Source organism: Chelonoidis abingdonii, chromosome 4 (genome assembly GCF_003597395.2).
Source record: "Chelonoidis abingdonii isolate Lonesome George chromosome 4, CheloAbing_2.0, whole genome shotgun sequence".
NCBI classification, from domain to species: domain Eukaryota; kingdom Metazoa; phylum Chordata; order Testudines; family Testudinidae; genus Chelonoidis; species Chelonoidis abingdonii.
The window spans coordinates 150,531,251-150,554,411 of NC_133772.1; the positions used below are offsets into that span (position 1 = coordinate 150,531,251).

Below are 23,161 nucleotides of genomic sequence, written 5' to 3' on the forward strand. Positions count from 1 at the left end.
CTGAATGTACATGACTCCAAGATGAACAAAAGTCTCATGGCTGGGCAAAGTAAACTTGTAGGCTACAAGGCCAAGACTTTGTCCTTTTGTCATGTGATTGTATGACTATAAATTAATGTTTTGATCCTGGTCTCTGCACTTTTACATCAAGAAAAACAACTACTTAGGAGGGTTATGAGCAGAAGGGTTATGAGCAGAGCACAGGTTCCTTTGGGGATATCCAAAGCAAGCAGACCTAAATTCATATAATATGGGGTAGGATAGTCTTACCACTTGGGGAATCCCAAACAGTGCAAGTTCTACTAGGCTTCTTCCTCTAGCTCTGTGGCTATAAATGAGAACTGGGCCTTGGGTGTTTTCTTCTCTAGTCCCTGAAATGGGAGTGGGTTGGAAAATCATTCCAAGAGTTCTGGGAGTTACAAAGGGGCATCGTAGAATCATAGAATATCAGGGTAGGAAGGGACCTCAGGAGGACAGGACCAACCCCAACTAAATCATCCCAGCCAGGGCTTTGTCAAGCCTGACTTTAAAAACCTCTAAGGAAGGAGATTCCACCACCTCCCTAGGTAACCTATTCCAGTGCTTCACCACCATCCTAGTGAAATAGTTTTTCCTAATATACAACCAAGCCCTCCCCCACTGCAACTTGAGACCATTACTCCTTCTTCTGTCATCTGGTACCACTGAGAACAGTCTAGCTCCATCCTCTTTGGATCCCCCTTTCAAGTAGTTGAAAGCAGCTATCAAATCCCCTCTCATTCTTCTCTTTTGCAGACTAAATAATCCCAGTTCCCTCAGCCTCTTCTCATAAATCACGTGCTCCAGCCCCCTAATATTTTTTGTTGCACTTTGTTGGACTCTTTCCAATTTTTCCAAATCCTTTTCCTTGTAGTGTGGGGGCCCAAAAACTGAAACAGTACTCCAAGATGAGCCTCAACCAAATGCCAAATAGGGAATGATACATGTTTTTCCCTTGGAATCTGCTAGGCAATGCTCCTATTCATGACAGGCCAAAATGGCCATTTAGACCTTCTTGGCAACAAGGGCACATCTGTATAACTCATATCCCGCTTCTCATCCACTGTAACCCCTAGGTCCTTTTCTGCAGAACTGCTGCCTAGCCACTTGGTTGCTAGTCTGTAACAGTGCATGGGATTCTTCCACCCTAAATGCAGGACTCTGCACTTGTCCTTGCTGAACCTCATCAGATTTCTTTTGGACCAATCCTCTAATTGGTCCAGGATTAATCAATCAGCTGTCCTGCTTAAAGATGGTCCTGGCTATGCACATGAACATTTTTGTGAGGAAAATGGTGAAGTGACTCAGTTGTTCTGTATACTGGGATTATGAAGGTGTAAAAACAATGACAAAACTGGAAAACATATCATGTGTGGGCTCAGAGGGATGACTATTTATTTTATGACCGGGAAAGGACTACTCAGATGTTTACCATTGAAATATGTTTGGGAGTAATTCAAAACATAGTGTTTGCACAGATTACGACTAGCATTGCTATATTAAAGAGAATAGTTTTTTTAAATTGTAGTTTACTTCTGGGCAAGACCAATTTCATGTTTGATTCATTTTTTGTGGTTTGGACCCAGAATATATATGCTGTAAGACAAATTACTTTTCTTTTTCATTGCCCACAATTTCACTGGACTGTTTCATTCTAACAAAAGCTATCATATTCCAAGGCTTGTACACAAGAGTAGTTCTCTTTATGAAAAGTGTTTCCTTAGCCCCTCAGGATAGTTCTTTGGCTGCTGCCTCAAACCACCAGCATCATTTTGACTGCCATTGCCAATTGCTGAGCACACAGTACTATTATGTGACAACTTGCCTGCAGTACATTCAAAAATACTTTTCCTTCTAACAACGACTTGGGTGCCAATGAAAGGTTAAAGAAATAGGACTCTGTGACCGAGAGAAACTGACTGGCAGTGAATTATGTTTGAGGTATTTTTTAGCAAAGTTCTGATCCAAAGCCCATTGACGTCACAAAGACAGAAGCAGGGGTTAACATAAGGGCTGCGGGAAAACTGGCGGGAAGCACAACTTCCCCTCCTTTCCCTGGCTTCCGTTAACAGTCCCCACTCCCTCCCCCCGGCTCCCCTCTTCTGACATGAAAGCTCCTCTTCCTGTTGTGGAACCTACTTCAGGTGTGCTCAATAGGCTGAATGTGGGGCAAATCTAGACTGCCAGACACTTCTGAATGGACCCTCAAATCTTTTTATTTACTTATTATTATCATTGTTATTTTTTATTGTTTTCTCTGGAGTCTGGACTTTGACTCTACCTTGACCAAGAAATTTGGACCATGACAAACAATAATTGACTACCTCTTTAACCACTGCAGAGGGCGAGGCCAGTGACTCCCAAGCGCCTGCACCATGCCAAGGAGAAGAGGATTGGGGTGCAATGGAGCAACCCACCCATCTCTTTCCAGAAGCTCCCGTCTTCACACTTTGTCAGCAGCTCTCCACCCTGTCAGGGGGAGGCGAGCTCACTGAACTAGCCCTACACCCGAAGCGTAGGAGACAGCACAGCTGCACCCTTGCACTGCAGGGGCCAAGCGCTCTCCGGGTATCCTGTCCCAACCCGCACCTCAAAGCCACTCCCCGCCACGCTCGCTCAGTCCCGCAGAGCCAGGGAACCGCTGGGGAAGTTTGCACGTGTTGCGACCCTGCTCCGCGGGGTCCCCCCCGGCCAGCGGCGCTGGTGCAGCAGCTCGCATCGGGGCGGCCACCCAGCTCCTTCCCCTCGTGGCCGCTCAGCCAGGCCACGGCCACCCTGCGCCCACCGCAACGGGAGCCGGGGACAAGTCACCGGCGGGGGCTGCAGCGCCAGCCACCTGGGGGAAGGGAAGGGAAGGGACGGGGAGCCCGGGGGGCGTGCCCGGCCTCTGCCTCCTGCCCAATCCTGGAGCGGGGACGGACGCCTCATGAATAAGAAATAGGGCCGGGCCCCCGAGCCCCTGTCTCTCCTCCCAGCCCAGCCCCACTGGCCCCGCGAGCCGCCGGCGGCGGGATGGTGAGCGCCGGCTCGGGTCGCTTCCCATGTGCCTTGGCAGTGCTGCCCGGCTGAAGGGACACGCTGGGCTCAGGTGAGAGGCGGGGAGGGGGCAGCCCCGCCGCAGCGGGGCTGAGAATCGCAGCAGCTGGGGGTACGGGGGGAGCTCTGCCCCGAGCCGGGGCGATGGTTGAGAGGCTCCCTAGAGAAGAGATGCCCCGATCCGTGCAAGGGAGCAGGCCTGGCCGGCATTGCGATGCCCGGGGACAGCGGAGCGCTGCTGAGCCTCCTTTGTGTTCCATGGATGCTGCTGCCTCTGGCCTCCTTTTGTGTGTGTGTGGGGGGTCCTCTCTTCCGCCTCCTCTCCCCACTTCTCACGGGCACAGCAAGTTCCCAGCGCCAGCCGTCGCTTTGCTGTGGCCCCTTTCTCCTCTTTGATCCCCTAGGCCGTGGCATGCCGCGAAGCTGCCCATGCAATGGGCTCCAGGCAGAGAGATCTGTTCCTTTGACTGTTGTAGTTAAGGATGCTCTGGAGTGGCTACACTAGGCTGGCTGCTGGTGCCCCCTTCCATCTGCCACTGCCCAGGGAAACAAGGCTGTTGTTCGGAATGGCCACTGAATCAGATACCTGGCTAGATGAGGGAAATGGGTAACCTCCCTGCTTCGTCCTTAGCCTGTTGTGTATAGATGCTGTCTGAATGTCTATGGTTTATAATAAGCTGAGTGCCAGAGATTAGCAGGGGAGGGGAAGGAGTTGGCACTGTCAGGATAGTTTTTATTATTGAATCCTTCTTGCCCACCTTGGAGCTGCTGGCCTCAGTGCAGATTGTCGGCTGTCACTGCATGCCAGGCCTGCCACTCACCTTTAACACAGCTATTGGATTACAGTGCATTGTCATCTCAGTTAGATTTTATGCTCCCTTTACAGGAGGGATTTTGCACAGCAGCAGACTTGGGGGAGAGAGAATGCTGGGAAAAGAAATGGACATGGCTGGTCGTTTCCTTTGTTCCCTTCATTGTTGTGTTGCGGGAGGTTTTTGTGTTTCTAAAAATGCTTTCCCCTCAGAGCCCAGGTTCTTCTTTAGCGTGAGTGAAATCACAATCCTGTGTTTGACATTACCGTCTGTTTCTCTGGAAATAGCTATGGGGTCACCAAAGCATTATTATGGGGTAGATTCTGAAACATGGCTGTTTGGGTACAAAACCACAATGTTTGGGTACAAAACCACAAAGAGCACAGATTACTGCACAAAAGCATTTTTTAAAAGGATCGAAAGTATTCATTCTGGCTCTGTGACTGACTCACTGTGTGTCCTTGGGGATGGTACTTAACCTCTGTGTTTTGCAGTTTCCCTAACAGTTTAATAGGGATAATAATATTCACCTAATTTACAGCAGGTTCTGAAAATGAGTTAGTACTTGTACAGTACATTGAAAATGTAAAATGCTATATAAATGCTAAGGATTATTAATAATATACAATCCTATTCTGCCATGCACTGATACCAGCTACTGTTTCCCGAGGCAGATTTGTCTCTAAGACCACCACAGGGTCAACTAAGATAAGAATATAGACTGTGAGGAGGAAACTCTTTGTTTCAACACAAACGGCTTCCCTAATTTGCAGAGATGAGTTGAGAAACAGACTTTGTTTTTGTAAAACCAGAGGTGAGTTGGATCTCGGGTCTATTTTTATCTGAATTTATAATGGTCCAGGATGGTTGTGTTGGATAAAAGGTTCCTGTTTTTACTGCTCTTTAGTAAGGAAAACAATGAAAAAAATGTGCCAAGGAAGCAGATTTATCTTTTATATAGATAAATCATATAGATATATATGATTGATAGATTTCCTCAGCATAAAACAAGGTGGTAGCAAGTCAAAAACAACTGATATTTTGCTAGTTGTGTCCAGCCAGCCTGCCCACCCTCTATCTCAGCAGTAATTTAACATGTCTCTGCTCATGCTTTCCCCATACCTTCTCCTCCTGCCCTCTGATCGCTCGAAAGAACGTGAACGTAGAGGAGGACTCATCAGTTCAGTTGTAGTGTGGTGTGAGCATCAACATGAAAGGTGTAGAAAGCAAATGGAGATGTTGAGCTTTTTAGTAGCATGATCAAACATAGGTGTTATCCTGCTCTTTATTGGTAATGCAGTCAAGCAATGGTGGGACTGGCCTCTGTATGAGTAGTAGCATGGGGTGTCCCACATGGTAGTATGTGTCAGGTGAGGTGGTGTGGTGTGCTTTTTAATTTGTGTATGTAGCACCTAGATACCAGTGACGAATGCATTAGAAATGCCTAGACAGTTTGGACAGAGATGTTAAGAGCCAATATATGAAGGAACTCGGCTTAAAAAGGACAGGTCTGCATCTGCGAGAGAGAGCCCATCAGTTGACAGGGGCTATGTTAGGGGAGTGACCTGCAAGCATAGGGAGGTATGTGCGGTGAAGAGACCCAGGAATGCTGGAACAATTTTTATAGTGGGGGTGTTGTTGATAGAAACCATGGAAATCACACATTTGGTGTTTGTTATTGCTACTTCAAGCCAGGGGGTGCAGCAGCACCCCTAGTTCCAGCACCCCTGGAGAGACCCCGAAAAGCAGACTGATCAGAATGATGACTCTGAAATGAAGAAAGAGAGAGGATCCCTAATGCAGAGAGCACACAGCACGTAGCTGTTAGAGTGAAGCTTCAAGAAGAGGTGTGGAAGTTGCCCTGCATATTTGTCTGTCTATCTGAATATAGATGTACAGAGATAACTAGAGATTTATATAGATAAATATCTAAACATCATATGTAGTGTGACAAAGTTCCTCCTCTACCTTGGTGGGTCCTGCGCTTCTTGGCAGATTTGCTCACCTCAGTGATCTTCCCCACAGCCTGGGTCAACTCCTCCTGTGTCTGATCAGGAGTTGGGAGGTTTGGGGGGAACCCGGGCCCGCCCTCTACTCCGGGTTCCAGCCCAGGGCCCTGTGGATCGCAGCTGTCTAAAGTGCCTCCTGTAACAGCTGCATGACAGCTACAACTCCCTGGGCTACTTCCCCATGGCCTCCTCCAAACACCTTCTTTATCCTCACCACAGGACCTTCCTCCTGGTGTCTGATAACGCTTGTCCTCCTCAATCCTCCAGCAGTACACTCTCTCACTCTCAGCTCCTTGCCTTCTTGCTCCCAGCTCCTCACACACGCTCCTTCTCCTCTGGCTCCTCCCTGCCTGACTGGAGTGAGCTCCTTTTTAAACCCAGGTGCCCTGATTAGCCTGCCTTGATTGGCTGCAGGTGTTCTAATTAAAGTAGCTATCTCTACTGCCTTCTAGAAAGATCTTAATTGGCTCCAGGTGCCTTGATTAACCTGGAGCAACTGCTATTTGGTTACCAGGGTCCTAGGGATTTGTTTAGCCTGGGGCTAACATACCTGTTTCTCAGTACTTTACTGTAGCCATCTGGCCCTGCCCCATCACAGTAGTCACTGACAAAACAAGATAATATTACTAACTGTTTGAGAATACCATATGAGACATACTATGCTGTTTTCCTTTTATTTTTCCATTTCTTTTAAAAAGACAAAAACTGCAATAAAATATACATTTAAAAATCGCAAATGACCCTAGGAAGTATGAGAAGGGAGGGTTGACATGTCTCCATCCTGGACCATTGTAATGCAGATAGGTGACTGATGTGAAGGTTCTTGTTTGCTTGGTCTTTCATCCTTTTTAGGTCAGATGCCTGCATAGAACTGGTAAAAAAAGTAGTTTTGTTTCTTGGAAAACTAAAGATATTTTGGCTTCTCAATACATGTTTGATGCTGTAGTGAATTTATCCATAGGGATGCAGTAGATTGCATATGGAGTGGCAGAATGATAGTCTTGTTCCACCCTCTTGCTGAATCTGATGGGGACATATGTTGTTGGCTCCTTTTTTTAAACCTGTCTTATTCCTTGGGATTTGGCTGGAAGCTGTCAGCTGTGAGAGCAGGCCAGATAGTTCTAGCTGGTTGAGGTTTGTTTATCTGAACTAACTGGGAATGAAAGGTATTCAGATGTGTGCTCAGTATTCAGGTATTCAGTATTGGAAGACTGAACTGGCAATAATTTAGCATGAGGAGAAATACAGGTATTTGTCCATAAAAAATATGGCAAGAGTTAGAAGTCTGTAATGTCAGACCACTGATGTGTATAATCCCTTGGCTTTTGTGTCCATCATAATGGGTAAAGCCTTGGGAGCAGTGTGCATTAGCACTCCAGTGTTATGGAATTTGATTCCTGGCAATGACTCTACTGTGTGTTTTGCACATATTTTCATATTTATATTGAGGACTTCATATTTATATTGAGTTTTTCTCGTATTCTTTTTACCAATCAGCAGATGAATTGCACTGCTGAACACGTATGGGACCGTTCAGCTGGGCAAAGCTGGTATAATCAAGCTTGCGTTCAGAGATGTGGAAAGCCATGTACCACAAAGGTCATCCAGTGATTTGTCTGAAGTGGATGACCTGTTAATTCTCTTGTGCTTTTTCTACACGACACATGCAGTCACTTCAGTAACTTCAGAGCACAAGCGTAATCTTGAGACATGGAAGATGGATCATCAGAGCAATTTATTTATTCAGGTGTCTAAAAGCTTGATGCTCATCCCCTGTCAGAGTGTTCGCAGTTGGAAAATATGGTCAGAACTTACCAAAGGCCAGAAAATAGCAGAGAGGATAGTTTTCCATGGAAACCCCATCAGTTGAGATATAATAAATTGGACTGGACAGAGTGCTGTAAAATATATTGTAGGGAACAATTATGCGGTAGCAAGGGATAAGCTTTTATGCCCTAATAGGTCGTTTCTTCATTAGCTTCTGTGATTCGCTGACAGCTATTTGCTGTTTGTCACACACATCCACCAGCTCTTTGGCTATGCAGTGGGTGACTTTCCTGAATGGGGAAGTCATCTGTTATGTTCACTCCCCACCTGCCATCTTCAGCCCTGCTGTGTGAAAGTAACTGTTGTATTTGAAGGATAGGACTTTCTCAAAGCTGAATCTCAATATAAAATAAAAACTTCCTGACAATGGTAACTCGGAACCTGCCATCACTCTTAAACAAAATAATTGACTCTTCATGTACTGAAAAAGCAGTAGAGAATCCTGTGGCACCTTATAGACTAACAGACGTTTTGGAGCGTGAGCTTTCGTGGGTGAATACCTACTTCGTCAGATGCAGGAGACGTCCTGCGTCTGACGAAGTGGGTATTCACCCACGAAAGCTCACGCTCCAAAACGTCAGTTAGTCTATAAGGTGCCAAAGGATTCTCTGCTGCTTTTACAGATCCAGACTAACACGGCTACCCCTCTGATACTTGACTTCATGTACTGAGATTCACTTATGAGAAAAAAATCCATTTTAGTCAGCTGTGATAATTGCCTTGACGCCGCAGGACTGGTGCTGTAGCCTGGCTCAGAGAAAGCCTAATCAACACTGTTCTTAAAACAGTGCGTCAGCTGGTGGCCTGTTTACACGAGAGCTCCTTATATGGCTTACATTTTTCAGCTTAGTGACTCACCCAAGGCTAGAGATGAAGTGAGTTTCAGGATCAGAACTTTGGAGTTCCTGGCTTCTATTTGTATTCCCAGATGACTAGAGCACACCCCTCCCTCAGCTCATTTCCATTGCTATGATCAGCCCCCTCCTGCTTCCTTCCCTTTTTCTTCCAGCCCGACTGATATAAACCTTTCATTTTACACTGCCCCGCTGCCTCCAAGCGTGATTTCTCTGTTATGATGGTCCACCAGTGCCTCTTCAAAGAAAAGAGCTGGCTTTTCCCTCCAGACTAGCTGTGTTGCTCAGCAATGCTGGAGAAGTTGCTGGGACTCTTTTGACCCCCTGATTCCTGTATGAGGAAACAACAGCAGTGACTCCATAGTCGAGGCTGTAACTAGCTTTCCACAGGTAGCCTGCTTTTGATTCCCCCTCTAAATTCCTTTCTCCTGAAAGGTGTTAGCCTAAAGGGGATATTTTTGGCAAGACTTTAGGACATTCAAAGTGTTTGTGAGCCTTGGAAAAATTCTTCCAGTGTATTCTTCTACCCTGTGAACAAGACGCCTTTATTTTAGTCCATTTATGGGGATGTGGTTAGGTCCTAATCAACAATGCAAACTTTAACCAAGTTATACATGGGTCCCCTAACTCAACATGTTTGTAGGATAGATGGACCCTACAACAGCCAGAAAAGAGAATAGATGTGTGCAAACATATCCATGGCTCAGTGCAGCACAAATAATGAACTGCTTTGCAGTTGATTACGGTTAAAACCTGAATCGGCTTTGCTTTAAGCTTTTCACTGTTAATTTATTTAATACATCACATTATTTTATTTAAGAGGATAGCCGGAGGATACTTGTCATGCTTCTTAGACACAAAATCCAATCCAGCCCTTTTTTTTTAAAAAAAAAAAAGCTAAGTCAGGCCTTAAAGTTTGCTTAATCTTCTTTGAAATAGGTCCTTGCTGTCATTAATAAATTCTTAGGCCCCAATCCTGAAGTGAGCCCTGTGCCGCTGTGCCTGCGACAGAGCCCTGTTCAAGTCAAGAGATCTAAGTTAAATTCCTGATTGTCACAGACTTCACGTGTGACTTGGGCACATCAAACTCTCTGTGCTTCTGTTCCCATTTGTAAAGTGGTGATGATAATACTTTTTGTCTTCTACCCTTTGTCTGCCTTGTCTGTTGAGACTGTAAGCTTTTTCAGGTAAGGGGCACTGTCTCTCACTGTCTGTGTACAATATCTAACACAACAAGCCTCAACTAAGACCTCTATGTACTTCTGTAATGCAAATTATGATAATACTAGGCAAGCACTGCATATCAACCAGTTACGTGCTATTAGTGGTGGTGATGGAAAGGGGGAGCAGAACCCCCCCACACTTCACTTTAATACTTCCACTTGCTGGACTATTCAATGATTGCAGGTTCTGTTCTTTCCCTCTGAAGCACCTGGCATTGGCCACTGTCAGAAGGCAGGATACTGGGCTAGATGGATAATTGGTCTGACCCAGTATGGCTGTTCTTATGTTCTTAAGTAAATAAATACTTTAAGAGTTATAACTGTAAAAATGATATATTTAATTTGAGGGACACAGATGAAAAGATATATATTAAACCCACCCCCACACCTTCCCTTATCTGTTTTACAAAGAGTACATTAAGCTATGTCTACACTGCAAGCTAGAGGTGTGATTCTCCTGCTTGTAGAAACCTATTTGTGCAAGCTAGCGCGAGTAAAAATAGTAGTGTAGCCGTGATAGCATGGGTAGCAGCAGGTGAGGCATAGCTGAGCCATGCCCAGTGCATACTCTCCACAGGTTTGTGCTTAGCACAGCTCAAGCTGTGCCTTCACCATGGCTACTGGTGCTATTTTTACTTGCACTAACTTGATGAGAGCTAGCCATGGGTGTGTGTCCTTGAGCAGGGAATCACATCCCTTGCTTATAGTGTACACATAGGTTGAGAGAGTTAAATTTGAAAAACAATTTACAAATCTAATTTGCTTTTTGCTATTGTGGTATATTCACTTTCTGAATTTCTTGCAGGGAGCACACTGAAAATACCTTTGCAGTTGGTTTCCAATCAGTTTCCTTTCTGGGTTCTCTTGCATTAATTCAAAGCTACAAAGCTTGAGTTTCAAGCATTGTTAGGGAAGGTTTGTTTGATTTTTTTTTTCTCCTAAAATTATTTCCATTGAAATTTTTTATATTCCATAGAAATATTTCTATATCTAATTTATGTGTTTATTTACAAACCATACATTTTGAGTCAAATTTCTTTTGAAAGGACTGTTCCACAATCTCCATGTAATCTTAGCTGGCAACACCTGGGGGAATGAGGTGAAAATAATCTGTATTCATACAGAAAGGCAGATACCTTCCATTAGGTATTATTGATTCTTTAATTTATACAATATATTTTTGTGCATCTTTTAGTCATTGGAAAGCACTAAGGGATTAGATTGCTAGATTAGCAATTAGATTAGATTAGAACTTTCCCAGGCCGCAGATGTTGAATAGGAAAGGTGTTTTGCAGTCCAGAGAGCAAGAAAAGGTGCAGGATTCATAGATTCATAGACTCTAGGACTGGAAGGGACCTTGAGAGGTCATTGAGTCCAGTCCCCTGCCCTCATGGCAGGACCAAATACTGTCTAGACCATCCCTGATAGACATTTATCTAACCTACTCTTAAATATCTCCAGAGATGGAGATTCCACAACCTCCCTAGGCAATTTATTTCCAGTGTTTAACTGCCCTGAACAGTTAGAAAACTTTTTTCCTAAATAGTCCCAACCTAAATCTCCCTGTCATAAATAGATAGCTAAGAGTTAATGTTTCCTTACACCTGTAAAGGGTTAACAAAGGGAACCAAACGACTGACCAGAGGACCAATCAGGAACCGAATTTTTAAAAGCTCAGGGAACGGAATGTTGGGTTCTGTGTCTTTTGTCGGCTTCAACTATGACAGAGATATCTTCAATTTCTAATCTTCAGTTTCAAAAGTTTGAGTACAAAAGGAAAAAAACTAGGCGTTATTGTTTTTAGTTGTTTACATGTGTGGATTGCTGGAATGTTCTACTTGTAATGGCGTATTCGTTTTTTCATTACAAAGTTAGTTTATCTGTCACGTAATTTTTTATTGATTCTTTTTAAATGTCATACTTTAAAGAGATCGATAACGAAAATATTTGTCTTTTTTCCCTTTTTTATATAAAGCTTTCTTTTTAAAACCGTTTTTGAGTTTTCTCTGGGTAGGCTAAGAGACGAAGGGAAGGGAAAATCTTTGTGTTAGCTTGACTAGGTTTGAATCTGCCATAGCCTCAGGGAAGAAGGAGGGGGGAAGGTAATTGCCCTTCTGTTTTGCATTCAAGGAATTAAGTACAGTATCGCCCAGGATAACAGGGAGGGAAGCTGGGGAGGATACAAGAGGAGACCAGAGAAGGAGGTTGTTTTCCCTTTGTGTAAGACCTCAGGCTGTCTGATCTGGGGTCCCCCAGAGAAGTTTGGGAGACCAGAGAGGGAGTCAGGCCCGGAAATTCCTGGCTGGTAGCAAGCGATATCAGATCTAAAGCTGGTAATTAAGCTTAGAGGGTTTATGCTAGCTTCTCAGTTTATGAATGCTAAGTCACTCGAGTAGAAGCTACGACACTCTCTGCTTCGCAGTTTAGCCCATTGCTTCTTGTTCTATTATTAGAGGGTAAGGTGAACAATTTTTTCTCCCTCCTACTGATGACACCTTTTAGATACCTGAAAACTGCTATCATATGTCCCTCTCAGTCTTCTCTTTTCCAAATAAATAAACCCAATTTTTTCAGCCTTCCTTCATAGTCATGTTTCTCAAGACCTTTAATCATTCTTGTTGCTCCTCTCTGGACCTTCTCCATCTCCATACTTTCTTGAAATGCGGTGCCCAGAACTGGACACACTAACTGCAGCTGGGCCTAACCACGAGAGTAGAGCGGAAGAATGACTTCTGTGTCTTGCTCACAACACACCCTGTTAATGCATCCAGAATCAGTTTGCCTTTTTTGCAAGAGTATCACACTTTGACTCATGTTTAGCTTGTGGTCCACTATGACCCTAGATTCTTTTCTGCCATGCTCCTTCCTAGAATCCTTTCCCATCTGAATGTGTGAAACTGATTGTTCCTTCCTAAGTGGAGCACTTTGCGTTTGTCCTTATTGAACTTCATCCAGTTAACCTCAGACCATTTCTCCATTTGTCCAGATCATTTTTGAATTTTGACCCTGTCCGCAAAGCAGTTGCAATCCCTCCCAGTTTGGTATCATCTGCAAACTTAATAAACGTACTTCTATGCCACATCTAAGTCGTTGATGAAGATATTGAACAAGCCGTCCCAAAACAGACCCTGCGGACCCCACTTGTTTATACTTTGCAGCAGATGGGAGCCATTAATAACCACCTCTGAGTACGGTTATCCAGCCAGTTATGCCACCCACCTTATAGTAGCCCATCTAATTGTATTTGCGTAGTTTTATACAGAAGGAATATCATGCGAGGATGGGAAAAGAGAGTGAGAATTCAGCGCGTTGTCAATTCTTGTGATTTATCACAGGCTCATGATATTGATGTTTCCACTTAAAGCACTAGCTCCTGAGTCATGTGAATAAGTAAGAACCTAAAAAAATTGTTTCATTAAAATAAAAAAGTTTTTAGCCCCATGTGTGCAAAGAAAGCTTGAAAATGTGATGTGAGTGTACCCTAGAGACTCAAAAACCAGAAGGCAAATAAAAAGCTTCCAAATATTATTAAAAAACCCTCATGATTGTAAGGCAGTCTCCATGATTTTGGATGTGCGGATTGGCAATACTGGGGTTGTTGGGGTATGCCTTTTTCTAAATGAAAAATGCCCACGCTTCAGAATACCATAAGATGTCTAAGGTTAGTTTTATATAGTTGTCAGCATTGGCTTTCAAGGAATGTTTTAGAGTACACCATAGAATCACTTCACTTTCCTTGATTGTTTTTAAACATCCTCATAGGAGTGTGGGTGGGAGGAAGGGAGAGGCATGTTGTCCCTCCCTGTCCCCTGACTGCCCCAGCCCCTATCCGCCCCCCGCTGAGACCTGACAGACCCCCCAGAACACTCACAATCTAACCCCCCTGTTCCCTGTCCTCTGACTGCCCCCCCCAACCTCTGCCCCCTCCCTGTGCCCTGACTGTCCCCAATACTCCCTGCCCTTTAGCAAACCCCGCCCCCGGCCCCAGCTTCTTACCCCCAGCTCTCCCCTCACCCGAAGCCTCAGCGCATTGCATCCAGGACCATCCGTGAACAGTGGTGCAGCGTGGCTCCGGTGGGGCTTGAGCTCCACCCCGCTCAGAGCCGCGTGGTAAGGAGGTGGGGCTGCGAACTCCTCCCCGCTCAGAGCCCTGGGGTAAAGGGGGTGGGGCTGTGGGCTTCCTCCACTCAGCCCCGAGCTCGAAGCTCCGCCCCCTTACCACGTGGTTCTGAGCGGGGCGGAGCTCAGGCCCCGCCGGAGTCAGGCTGCAGCTGTTCAGGGACAGCCGTGGGTGCGCTGAGGCTCCAGGAGGAGGCGGAGACGGGGTCGGGTTAAGTTGAGACAGGAGCCTCAGCTGTTCTCTTGGGGGCCCCTGCGGAACCCGGGGCCTGGGGCAAATTGCCCCACTTGGCCCCCCCTCTGGGCAGCCCTGCACCGAGGTAGCATTTTATATCTTCAGAGTGGTTGTGATACATTAAGGCCTGACCAAGCAAAGCACATAAGTATGTGCATAATATTAAGCATGGAACAGTTCCACTGAAGTAGGTGGGGTTACTGACATGCTTAATATTACACACATTCTTGCGTCCTTTGCTGTATCAGAGCCCAATTTGTTAATCTTTATCACACCCTGTGAGACAGGTATGTATTGTATGCTGAGCGTGTCAATGTCAAAACTGGCTGAGAACTCAGGAGTATATGTCTCTAGGTACTAGAGCACACAGAAATAAAATGAAACCCAGAATGCAGCAGGAATGAGTGAAATAGATCGTGTATATAGCAGGGATGGAAATAAAGTAGTGTCAGTTCCCGACTGGCATCCTCACCACAAATTACGTTAGAGACTATTAACTTGTCCCATTGTCAAGGTGACCCACTTGTCTCCATTTATCTTAATTTAAAGTGTTAATTTGAAGCATATAAAAGTGACACATTTGTATACTGTGTTTTTCTTTTCCTAGGATTCACTTTCTGAAATGATCAACTCTGCAAATTTCTGTGCACATCTTTCTTCCGATATGAGCAGATCAATAGGATTTCACATTTGCATGGTCATGTGCAGCATCCTGCTCAGCTCCATCAGCCTGCAATGTCTAACCTTTCAGAAACCGGAGAAAGACACAGTACGGCTCCAACAAACTGCACTGGCAGGGAATGGGCTAGAAGACAAGAGGATGAGCATGCAAAGTTTGGAAAATAACGTAGGCCCTTCTGAGCAATCGACCAGCGTTGCTGTCTCAGAAGAGCCATCTGGAGTGTTAACAGAGGCATCTGGGACTTCATTAAACAAGATCTTCACTGCTAAAGGAGAAACGCAACACACAAGTCTTAGTGATAATCTTTTCATAGGCAGTAAGAGCCTCAATGTTTACCCCCCTACAGTGTCAGTGGTTGTGGCGGATGAAAGTGAGTTCAGTCCCACTGGATCAAGCAAAGAGTCGAGTGAAAACGGGCTACTGAAGCCCATGCTAACTACGGCTTTAACTACTCTCAATCCAGACATTGAGGCTGATGTGCTCAGTAGTACTGTGTTCAAGACGACAGTAGAAGGTAGCACAGAGGCAGGGCATACTTTTATTAGCAACCAGGTTAATCACTTTTTTAGGATGGATGCTGTGGAAGGAGGGAAGAAGGCAGATGGTAGTTCCGAGCTCTCAACTACACCCCAGTTTAGCAATGAAGAATTGCCAACTCTGCACCCCAGAACCCAGGACTTAGAAGCGGTGAGTGACTACCCCACGAACCCTTTACTTTTGGCTCATCAAACAGCTGATTCTGAGCCTGGAACACTGGAGCCAAATGTAGGGAGCCCTTTGCAGTTGACAGATGCTCGTGCTTCTGCCCTCACTGCGAAACAGACATTTGTATCCACTGATGCCTCCCTAAATTTGGAAACAAAAATGGACAGCAGGCAAGGAAGCTTGCAAGTGGCAGCTAGTGCTGTCACAGGCGCTCCAGCTGTCTCTGTACTGAGTGATGATTGGGATGATACAAAATTAGGAACTATAAGTCAGGTAAGAGGCTCAAAGCATGAGGAGAAAAAACAGAACGATGTGATAGCGGAACCTCCTTGGACAAAGGGAGGAGAGGATGATGAAGATGATGTGAAAAGAGGCATGCCGTTTACAGCTTCTGCATATGCAACAACCATTAAACTAGGAAAAGACGTGTACTCTGGGCCAGCACAGGTATCAATGCAGGGGGAGATGATGTCAACAGTTTCCGCTGGCCAAACTTCTGTTTATCTCACAAGTCCCTTGGCAGAAGCTGAAGTGACTGCTATAAATACAAAGAAAAATACAGAACCCGTCACAATGGATGATAGGAAAAGCGTCTCCTTGTCATTGCCAGAGACTGTTACTATGACGGACACAAAATCCAGTATCTTCCTTACCCTGGAAAATTCATTAAAAGGTAACTTGCCTACTCACATTGAAATAAAAACCTACACCTGCTTTCCAACATGGGTATTGGGAGAAGCCCGTTTGTTATTGATTTGTCTCCTTAAAATCAAAGAACAAAAGCGAACAAAGATGGCTTTGATTTATAACTAGAGGCTAACCTGCAGCTGCAGTATAAATGTTTAAAGGGATGCTGTTATACATTTTTGGGCCTGCTATAGCTATGAGTAACAGCTAAGATTGCTAGAAATGAATGAAATGACTAAATATACTTTTTTCCGTGCATTTTGAGCTTTTGACAGTACCTCGTGTATAATCATAGAATCGTAGAACTGAAAGGGAGGTCATCTAGTCCAATCCCCTGCAGTCCTGGCAGGGCTAAGTATTATCTAAACCATCCATGACAGGCGTTTGTCTGACCTGCTCTTAAAAATCTCCAATGATGGAGATTCCACAACCTCCTTAGGCAATTTATTCTAGTGCTTAACCACCCTGACAGTTAGGAAGTTTTTCCTAGTATCCAACCAGTTTCACTCTTTTGTTGATGATCAGTTCAAGCCTCCCACACTGAGGTGAGATCACTCTCATGTACTGAGCTGATATGTATGCTCTACCTCGTGCCCTGGGGAGAGAATGTTTACCAGTAACAGAAGCAGCAAAGCTGAAACTGAAAAGGCAGAAGCAGACGGATACATGGGGGTTAGGGCTGTGCCCAAGTGTCTGATGAATTTTCTCTCTATATAATCATCACTGGGGGAGGAGAAAGAAAGAAAAAAGAAATATGAAAACTGTTTTAAGACTTTCAAAAATTTCTGTGCATAGAACACCATTCATATACTATCAAAAACTTGGGGGCGTTGTTAGTAAAAAATTCAAGTTGACACTGTGCCTCTAGTGTGTTAGTGTATTCCTGCATTCACTGTTCCATAAGGTAGGAACTTCAGAGCTCCTACTGGGGCCATTCAATCTATGGGCCAAATTCAGCCATGGTGTAAGTAAGTGCAACTCCAGTTGGCTTCTGGCGTCGTACTGGTCTTTAAATTATGTGATGGCTGTAAACTTAAACTCACGTGCTGGGGGTGTGAACACAGTGAAGGATCTTCAAGCCAGGTACAATTGTTTCTGTAGTGAGTTTTATCTATAATCTGTGACTTTGGAGAATCTGAAGGCTCAGTGCAATGATTCCACTGGAACAGCAAGAGCAGGTAACGAAAGACCTGGAGCCACTGATGTTGTCTTAGATGATGTGGGAATGGAAAAGTTCTTGACCTTGCTGCTGCTCAAGAAGTTTGCAGGCAGCTCAAAATTCTGTGATCTGGCTCAGATTCATTGGCAGTTTTTGTGAGCTTGCAGAGGCTTTGGTTATAGGTTAGAATTGAGTCACAATGGGAAAACTGCCTGTGCAAGAATTGCACAGTCTTTGCTGTCCTTGGCTCTGTGCATAGCAGTTCCTCACAGCTGTAGTATTTATATTCAAGAAGAACTAGACAGAACAACCAATGCATCACTGAGGTGGGAGTGTATTTTAAACCATACAAAACTGAAAATGAGAAAGAAAACAGATTCCTTCCATGGAACAGTGCAACGGTGCTGATGAACTGTGGATGCTGCTATTATTTGTTGTTGTTGTTATTTTAGTTCTTAGTATTACTGTAGTGCCTAGAAGCCCTAGTCATGGGGTGGGACCACATTGTGGTAAGTCCTGTACAAACTCAGCCTGTCCACCTCAAGATGTGCAAAGAACTTGATACTCTGCCTCTGCGCCTGGAAAACAAAACAAAGACAATGTTTGTGTTTTGATTCTGCTTTAACAGGAGTTTAGTATCAGTGGGGTAGCTGTGTTAGTCTGTAGCCTTGTTGTTTTTACAGGAGTTTGTTAATCCCTTATGTTTAAGGCTAAGATTTTGTCACACATATTTTTAGTAAACGTCACCGACAAGTCATAGGTAATAAAGAAAAATCCACGGAAGCCTATGACCTGACCGTGACTTTTTCTGAAAATATGCGTGACAAAATGGGGAGCTGTGGAGTACCCGCAGCAGCTGCAAGGGCCCTGGCTCGGAGTTCATGAGGCCCTACCACATGGGGCTCAGAGCTCCAGGGTCCCCTACCGCCTGTGACTAGGAGATCCAGGGGCCCTTGCTGCTCATAGCAACTGGGAGCTGTGGGGTGTCCCCCGCTGGCAGTGGCTCAAAGCTCCCGAGGGCCCCCACTGCCTGCAGTGGCCGGGATCTCTGGGGTACCCCCTGCCCGTGGCAGCTCAGAGCTCCTGGTGGCTCCACCACCTGTGATGGCTGGGAGCTGCGAGTTATTCCCACTGCCCATAGTGGCCAGAAGCTGTGGGATGTGCCCCCACCCCTGACAGCTTGGAGCTTGGGGACCCCACAGGCAGCAGGGGTACCCCGCAGTTCCCAGCTGCTGGTGTTGGTGAGGCCCCCGGGAGGTCTGAACCACTGTGGGCTGAAGTCACAGAAATCTCTGGAAGTCATAAATTCCATGAGTTCCGCGACCTCTGTGACAAAATCATAGACTTAATTATATTCTATAGTCACTGTGAATTATTGTTCTAAACTGGTTCCTTTTGTTTATTGCTCTGTGGATTATCTCAAATAATAGATCTAGTAATGTGTAAAAATACTGGTGGTGGTATGTTATGTTTTGTTTTTAAGGTGCTTTTTCTAGAATTGGGAGGCGGATTATACATTTTTGAGAGCTGATTATTGATCTTTTACTAATCACTTAGGGTCTGATTCTGCCAAGCTCATTCACACTGAAGAGTGCTTTAGGTTCCAGTCCTGCTCTGAGCACCTCACAGAGCCCATTGCGGGCTCAAGGGATTATTTAGTTATTAGTTGCATTTATCTGAAGGGAGCTCCATGTGGAGTAAGGGTGGCAGAATTGGACCCTTATAAGATAGGGAAAAAAACAAACCCTTTAGTTGTTCCCATTCAGTATTTCCTTTACCTCTTCCTTTTTGCTTTAAATTTCTTGTAATGTTTTTGGCTAGGGAGTTCCACAAGTAACATACAAGAAGTCAGTGGTAATTTTCAAAATCAAAGCTGAAAAATGTTACTGCCATAGGTGTTACTCAAGATACGATGCCAGCCAGTCAAGAAACTGATGCCACCTTGCTAGTCATGACACCAGCATGTGTACACGAGACCACAAGTGAAGCTAGCGTGACAGAGGAAGAAAGCAAGGGGGCAACCCTGATACCGACTATTACTGGTGTAGCCCAGCTGTCGGAGAAGTCAGAACACTCAGCCACTACCGTCTCCTTTACTGCCACCCATTTGTCTGTTGCAAAAACCTCGGATGCAGAAGGTAGGGTTTTCTGTTTTCATTTCTCTATAAGCTTTATTTTTTCTTTAGGATAAGTAAAATATTACTGATCTTGTTGTTCCTGTGCCAGAAACAACTTTAATTGAGATGCCTCCTGCTGTACATTATCAGCTCACTATTCTCATTGCAAAACAAGCTTGCCCTGCTAGAATATTTGTGGTGTATTCTCCTCCTCTCCTGGGATTGATTCTGTTCTGGGGTTCTGTCTGCCCGCCCTACAAAAATCACATTTTGTAACTTGGCTATGGCCAAACTATGTTATAACATATTTTTGGCTTGCTACTGTGACTGGGGAAAAAACCCTGTTTACAATCATATTAGAGAACCAGGTTTTAAGCTTGGTAGATACCTAAATTAAAACCTGGTTCTCTAACAAAACTGATTTTTCTTCTCCTCACAAGCAAGAACCAACCATCATATAACATGCTTTAATCACAACTACGTTTAAATACAGTGATTTGGGTGGGGGCAGAGTGACACCAGAAACTTCAGCTAGAGCAGAAGGTGGCTACTGGCTTTCGTGAGTGCGGGTTCAGGGAGCAGCCTATCCTTGTGCTCCTCCCTGGTTGCCAGTTCATTTCAGAGGCACTGGCCTTCCTCTTCCAGTCCTGAAGTGGTTTGTGTCCTTGCTTCTCTAGCCATCACTCCTCTTAAACATGTCAGGGTATGCAGGCCTCTTGGCAGTGTGTTATGGGCGAGGAGATCAAAGGCAGCTGAGGTGGAGTTCATGGGAGTCAGATGTGTCAGATTAACCCTCCTCTTATGCAGCCACGCAAGGGCACAGAGGTATGTAAGAACTGCCCATGTTTTCTGCGTTAGTACTGCCTCAGTAGTGACTCTGGGTGCAGGGGGAAGAGCAAGGACTCCGCTCTTGAAAATCTCACCCACAAACTAATGGGTGCGGAAGGATGGAGAGTGAGCAGGGATGCTCCTCCCACTTGCCCTAACGTAGCTGGTTGCTCTTCCTTGGACAATATGGCTACAGTCTCTCCTTCCTTGGGACTGAGCCCAAAGGGATGTGAGACTAATTACTAGCCTTTTGTTGTGGGGAATTAATGAAAGAGCTTTATCTTTGGTAGGCTTTTGATGGGATTTTCTTTACTTTATCTACTGGGTTTCCTGATAGACCTTCTAAAGCCTTTAGGGCTGGATTCTGGCTCCCTCAGAAGCACACCCTAGGGGTGGTATAGAGCTGCAGGAGGAGTCCTTGCAAACGTAACCAGAATTCCTCCTGGCATCAGCCATGGAGTGCACACCCACTGCGNTTGTGTTTTGATTCTGCTTTAACAGGAGTTTAGTATCAGTGGGGTAGCTGTGTTAGTCTGTAGCCTTGTTGTTTTTACAGGAGTTTGTTAATCCCTTATGTTTAAGGCTAAGATTTTGTCACACATATTTTTAGTAAACGTCACCGACAAGTCATAGGTAATAAAGAAAAATCCACGGAAGCCTATGACCTGACCGTGACTTTTTCTGAAAATATGCGTGACAAAATGGGGAGCTGTGGAGTACCCGCAGCAGCTGCAAGGGCCCTGGCTCGGAGTTCATGAGGCCCTACCACATGGGGCTCAGAGCTCCAGGGTCCCCTACCGCCTGTGACTAGGAGATCCAGGGGCCCTTGCTGCTCATAGCAACTGGGAGCTGTGGGGTGTCCCCCGCTGGCAGTGGCTCAAAGCTCCCGAGGGCCCCCACTGCCTGCAGTGGCCGGGATCTCTGGGGTACCCCCTGCCCGTGGCAGCTCAGAGCTCCTGGTGGCTCCACCACCTGTGATGGCTGGGAGCTGCGAGTTATTCCCACTGCCCATAGTGGCCAGAAGCTGTGGGATGTGCCCCCACCCCTGACAGCTTGGAGCTTGGGGACCCCACAGGCAGCAGGGGTACCCCGCAGTTCCCAGCTGCTGGTGTTGGTGAGGCCCCCGGGAGGTCTGAACCACTGTGGGCTGAAGTCACAGAAATCTCTGGAAGTCATAAATTCCATGAGTTCCGCGACCTCTGTGACAAAATCATAGACTTAATTATATTCTATAGTCACTGTGAATTATTGTTCTAAACTGGTTCCTTTTGTTTATTGCTCTGTGGATTATCTCAAATAATAGATCTAGTAATGTGTAAAAATACTGGTGGTGGTATGTTATGTTTTGTTTTTAAGGTGCTTTTTCTAGAATTGGGAGGCGGATTATACATTTTTGAGAGCTGATTATTGATCTTTTACTAATCACTTAGGGTCTGATTCTGCCAAGCTCATTCACACTGAAGAGTGCTTTAGGTTCCAGTCCTGCTCTGAGCACCTCACAGAGCCCATTGCGGGCTCAAGGGATTATTTAGTTATTAGTTGCATTTATCTGAAGGGAGCTCCATGTGGAGTAAGGGTGGCAGAATTGGACCCTTATAAGATAGGGAAAAAAACAAACCCTTTAGTTGTTCCCATTCAGTATTTCCTTTACCTCTTCCTTTTTGCTTTAAATTTCTTGTAATGTTTTTGGCTAGGGAGTTCCACAAGTAACATACAAGAAGTCAGTGGTAATTTTCAAAATCAAAGCTGAAAAATGTTACTGCCATAGGTGTTACTCAAGATACGATGCCAGCCAGTCAAGAAACTGATGCCACCTTGCTAGTCATGACACCAGCATGTGTACACGAGACCACAAGTGAAGCTAGCGTGACAGAGGAAGAAAGCAAGGGGGCAACCCTGATACCGACTATTTCTGGTGTAGCCCAGCTGTCGGAGAAGTCAGAACACTCAGCCACTACCGTCTCCTTTACTGCCACCCATTTGTCTGTTGCAAAAACCTCGGATGCAGAAGGTAGGGTTTTCTGTTTTCATTTCTCTATAAGCTTTATTTTTTCTTTAGGATAAGTAAAATATTACTGATCTTGTTGTTCCTGTGCCAGAAACAACTTTAATTGAGATGCCTCCTGCTGTACATTATCAGCTCACTATTCTCATTGCAAAACAAGCTTGCCCTGCTAGAATATTTGTGGTGTATTCTCCTCCTCTCCTGGGATTGATTCTGTTGTTCTGGGGTTCTGTCTGCCCGCCCTACAAAAATCACATTTTGTAACTTGGCTATGGCCAAACTATGTTATAACATATTTTTGGCTTGCTACTGTGACTGGGGAAAAAACCCTGTTTACAATCATATTAGAGAACCAGGTTTTAAGCTTGGTAGATACCTAAATTAAAACCTGGTTCTCTAACAAAACTGATTTTTCTTCTCCTCACAAGCAAGAACCAACCATCATATAACATGCTTTAATCACAACTACGTTTAAATACAGTGATTTGGGTGGGGGCAGAGTGACACCAGAAACTTCAGCTAGAGCAGAAGGTGGCTACTGGCTTTCGTGAGTGCGGGTTCAGGGAGCAGCCTATCCTTGTGCTCCTCCCTGGTTGCCAGTTCATTTCAGAGGCACTGGCCTTCCTCTTCCAGTCCTGAAGTGGTTTGTGTCCTTGCTTCTCTAGCCATCACTCCTCTTAAACATGTCAGGGTATGCAGGCCTCTTGGCAGTGTGTTATGGGCGAGGAGATCAAAGGCAGCTGAGGTGGAGTTCATGGGAGTCAGATGTGTCAGATTAACCCTCCTCTTATGCAGCCACGCAAGGGCACAGAGGTATGTAAGAACTGCCCATGTTTTCTGCGTTA

At 45.2% G+C, this 23,161-nt stretch overlaps 1 protein-coding gene across 1 annotated transcript in view; it reads left to right on the forward strand.

The window, feature by feature from the left end:
- Positions 1-3,001: 3,001 nt before the first annotated feature.
- The window catches only part of ARMH4 (armadillo like helical domain containing 4), a 141,211-nt gene continuing 121,051 nt past the window's right edge, over positions 3,002-23,161 (forward strand). The window contains exons 1-4 of the mRNA XM_075065867.1: positions 3,002-3,106; positions 14,741-16,193; positions 19,262-19,504; positions 22,080-22,322. Coding sequence (XP_074921968.1) covers positions 14,756-16,193; positions 19,262-19,504; positions 22,080-22,322 — 1,924 coding nt within the window. The 5' untranslated portion in view covers positions 3,002-3,106; positions 14,741-14,755. The remainder of the gene's footprint in view (positions 3,107-14,740; positions 16,194-19,261; positions 19,505-22,079; positions 22,323-23,161) is intronic.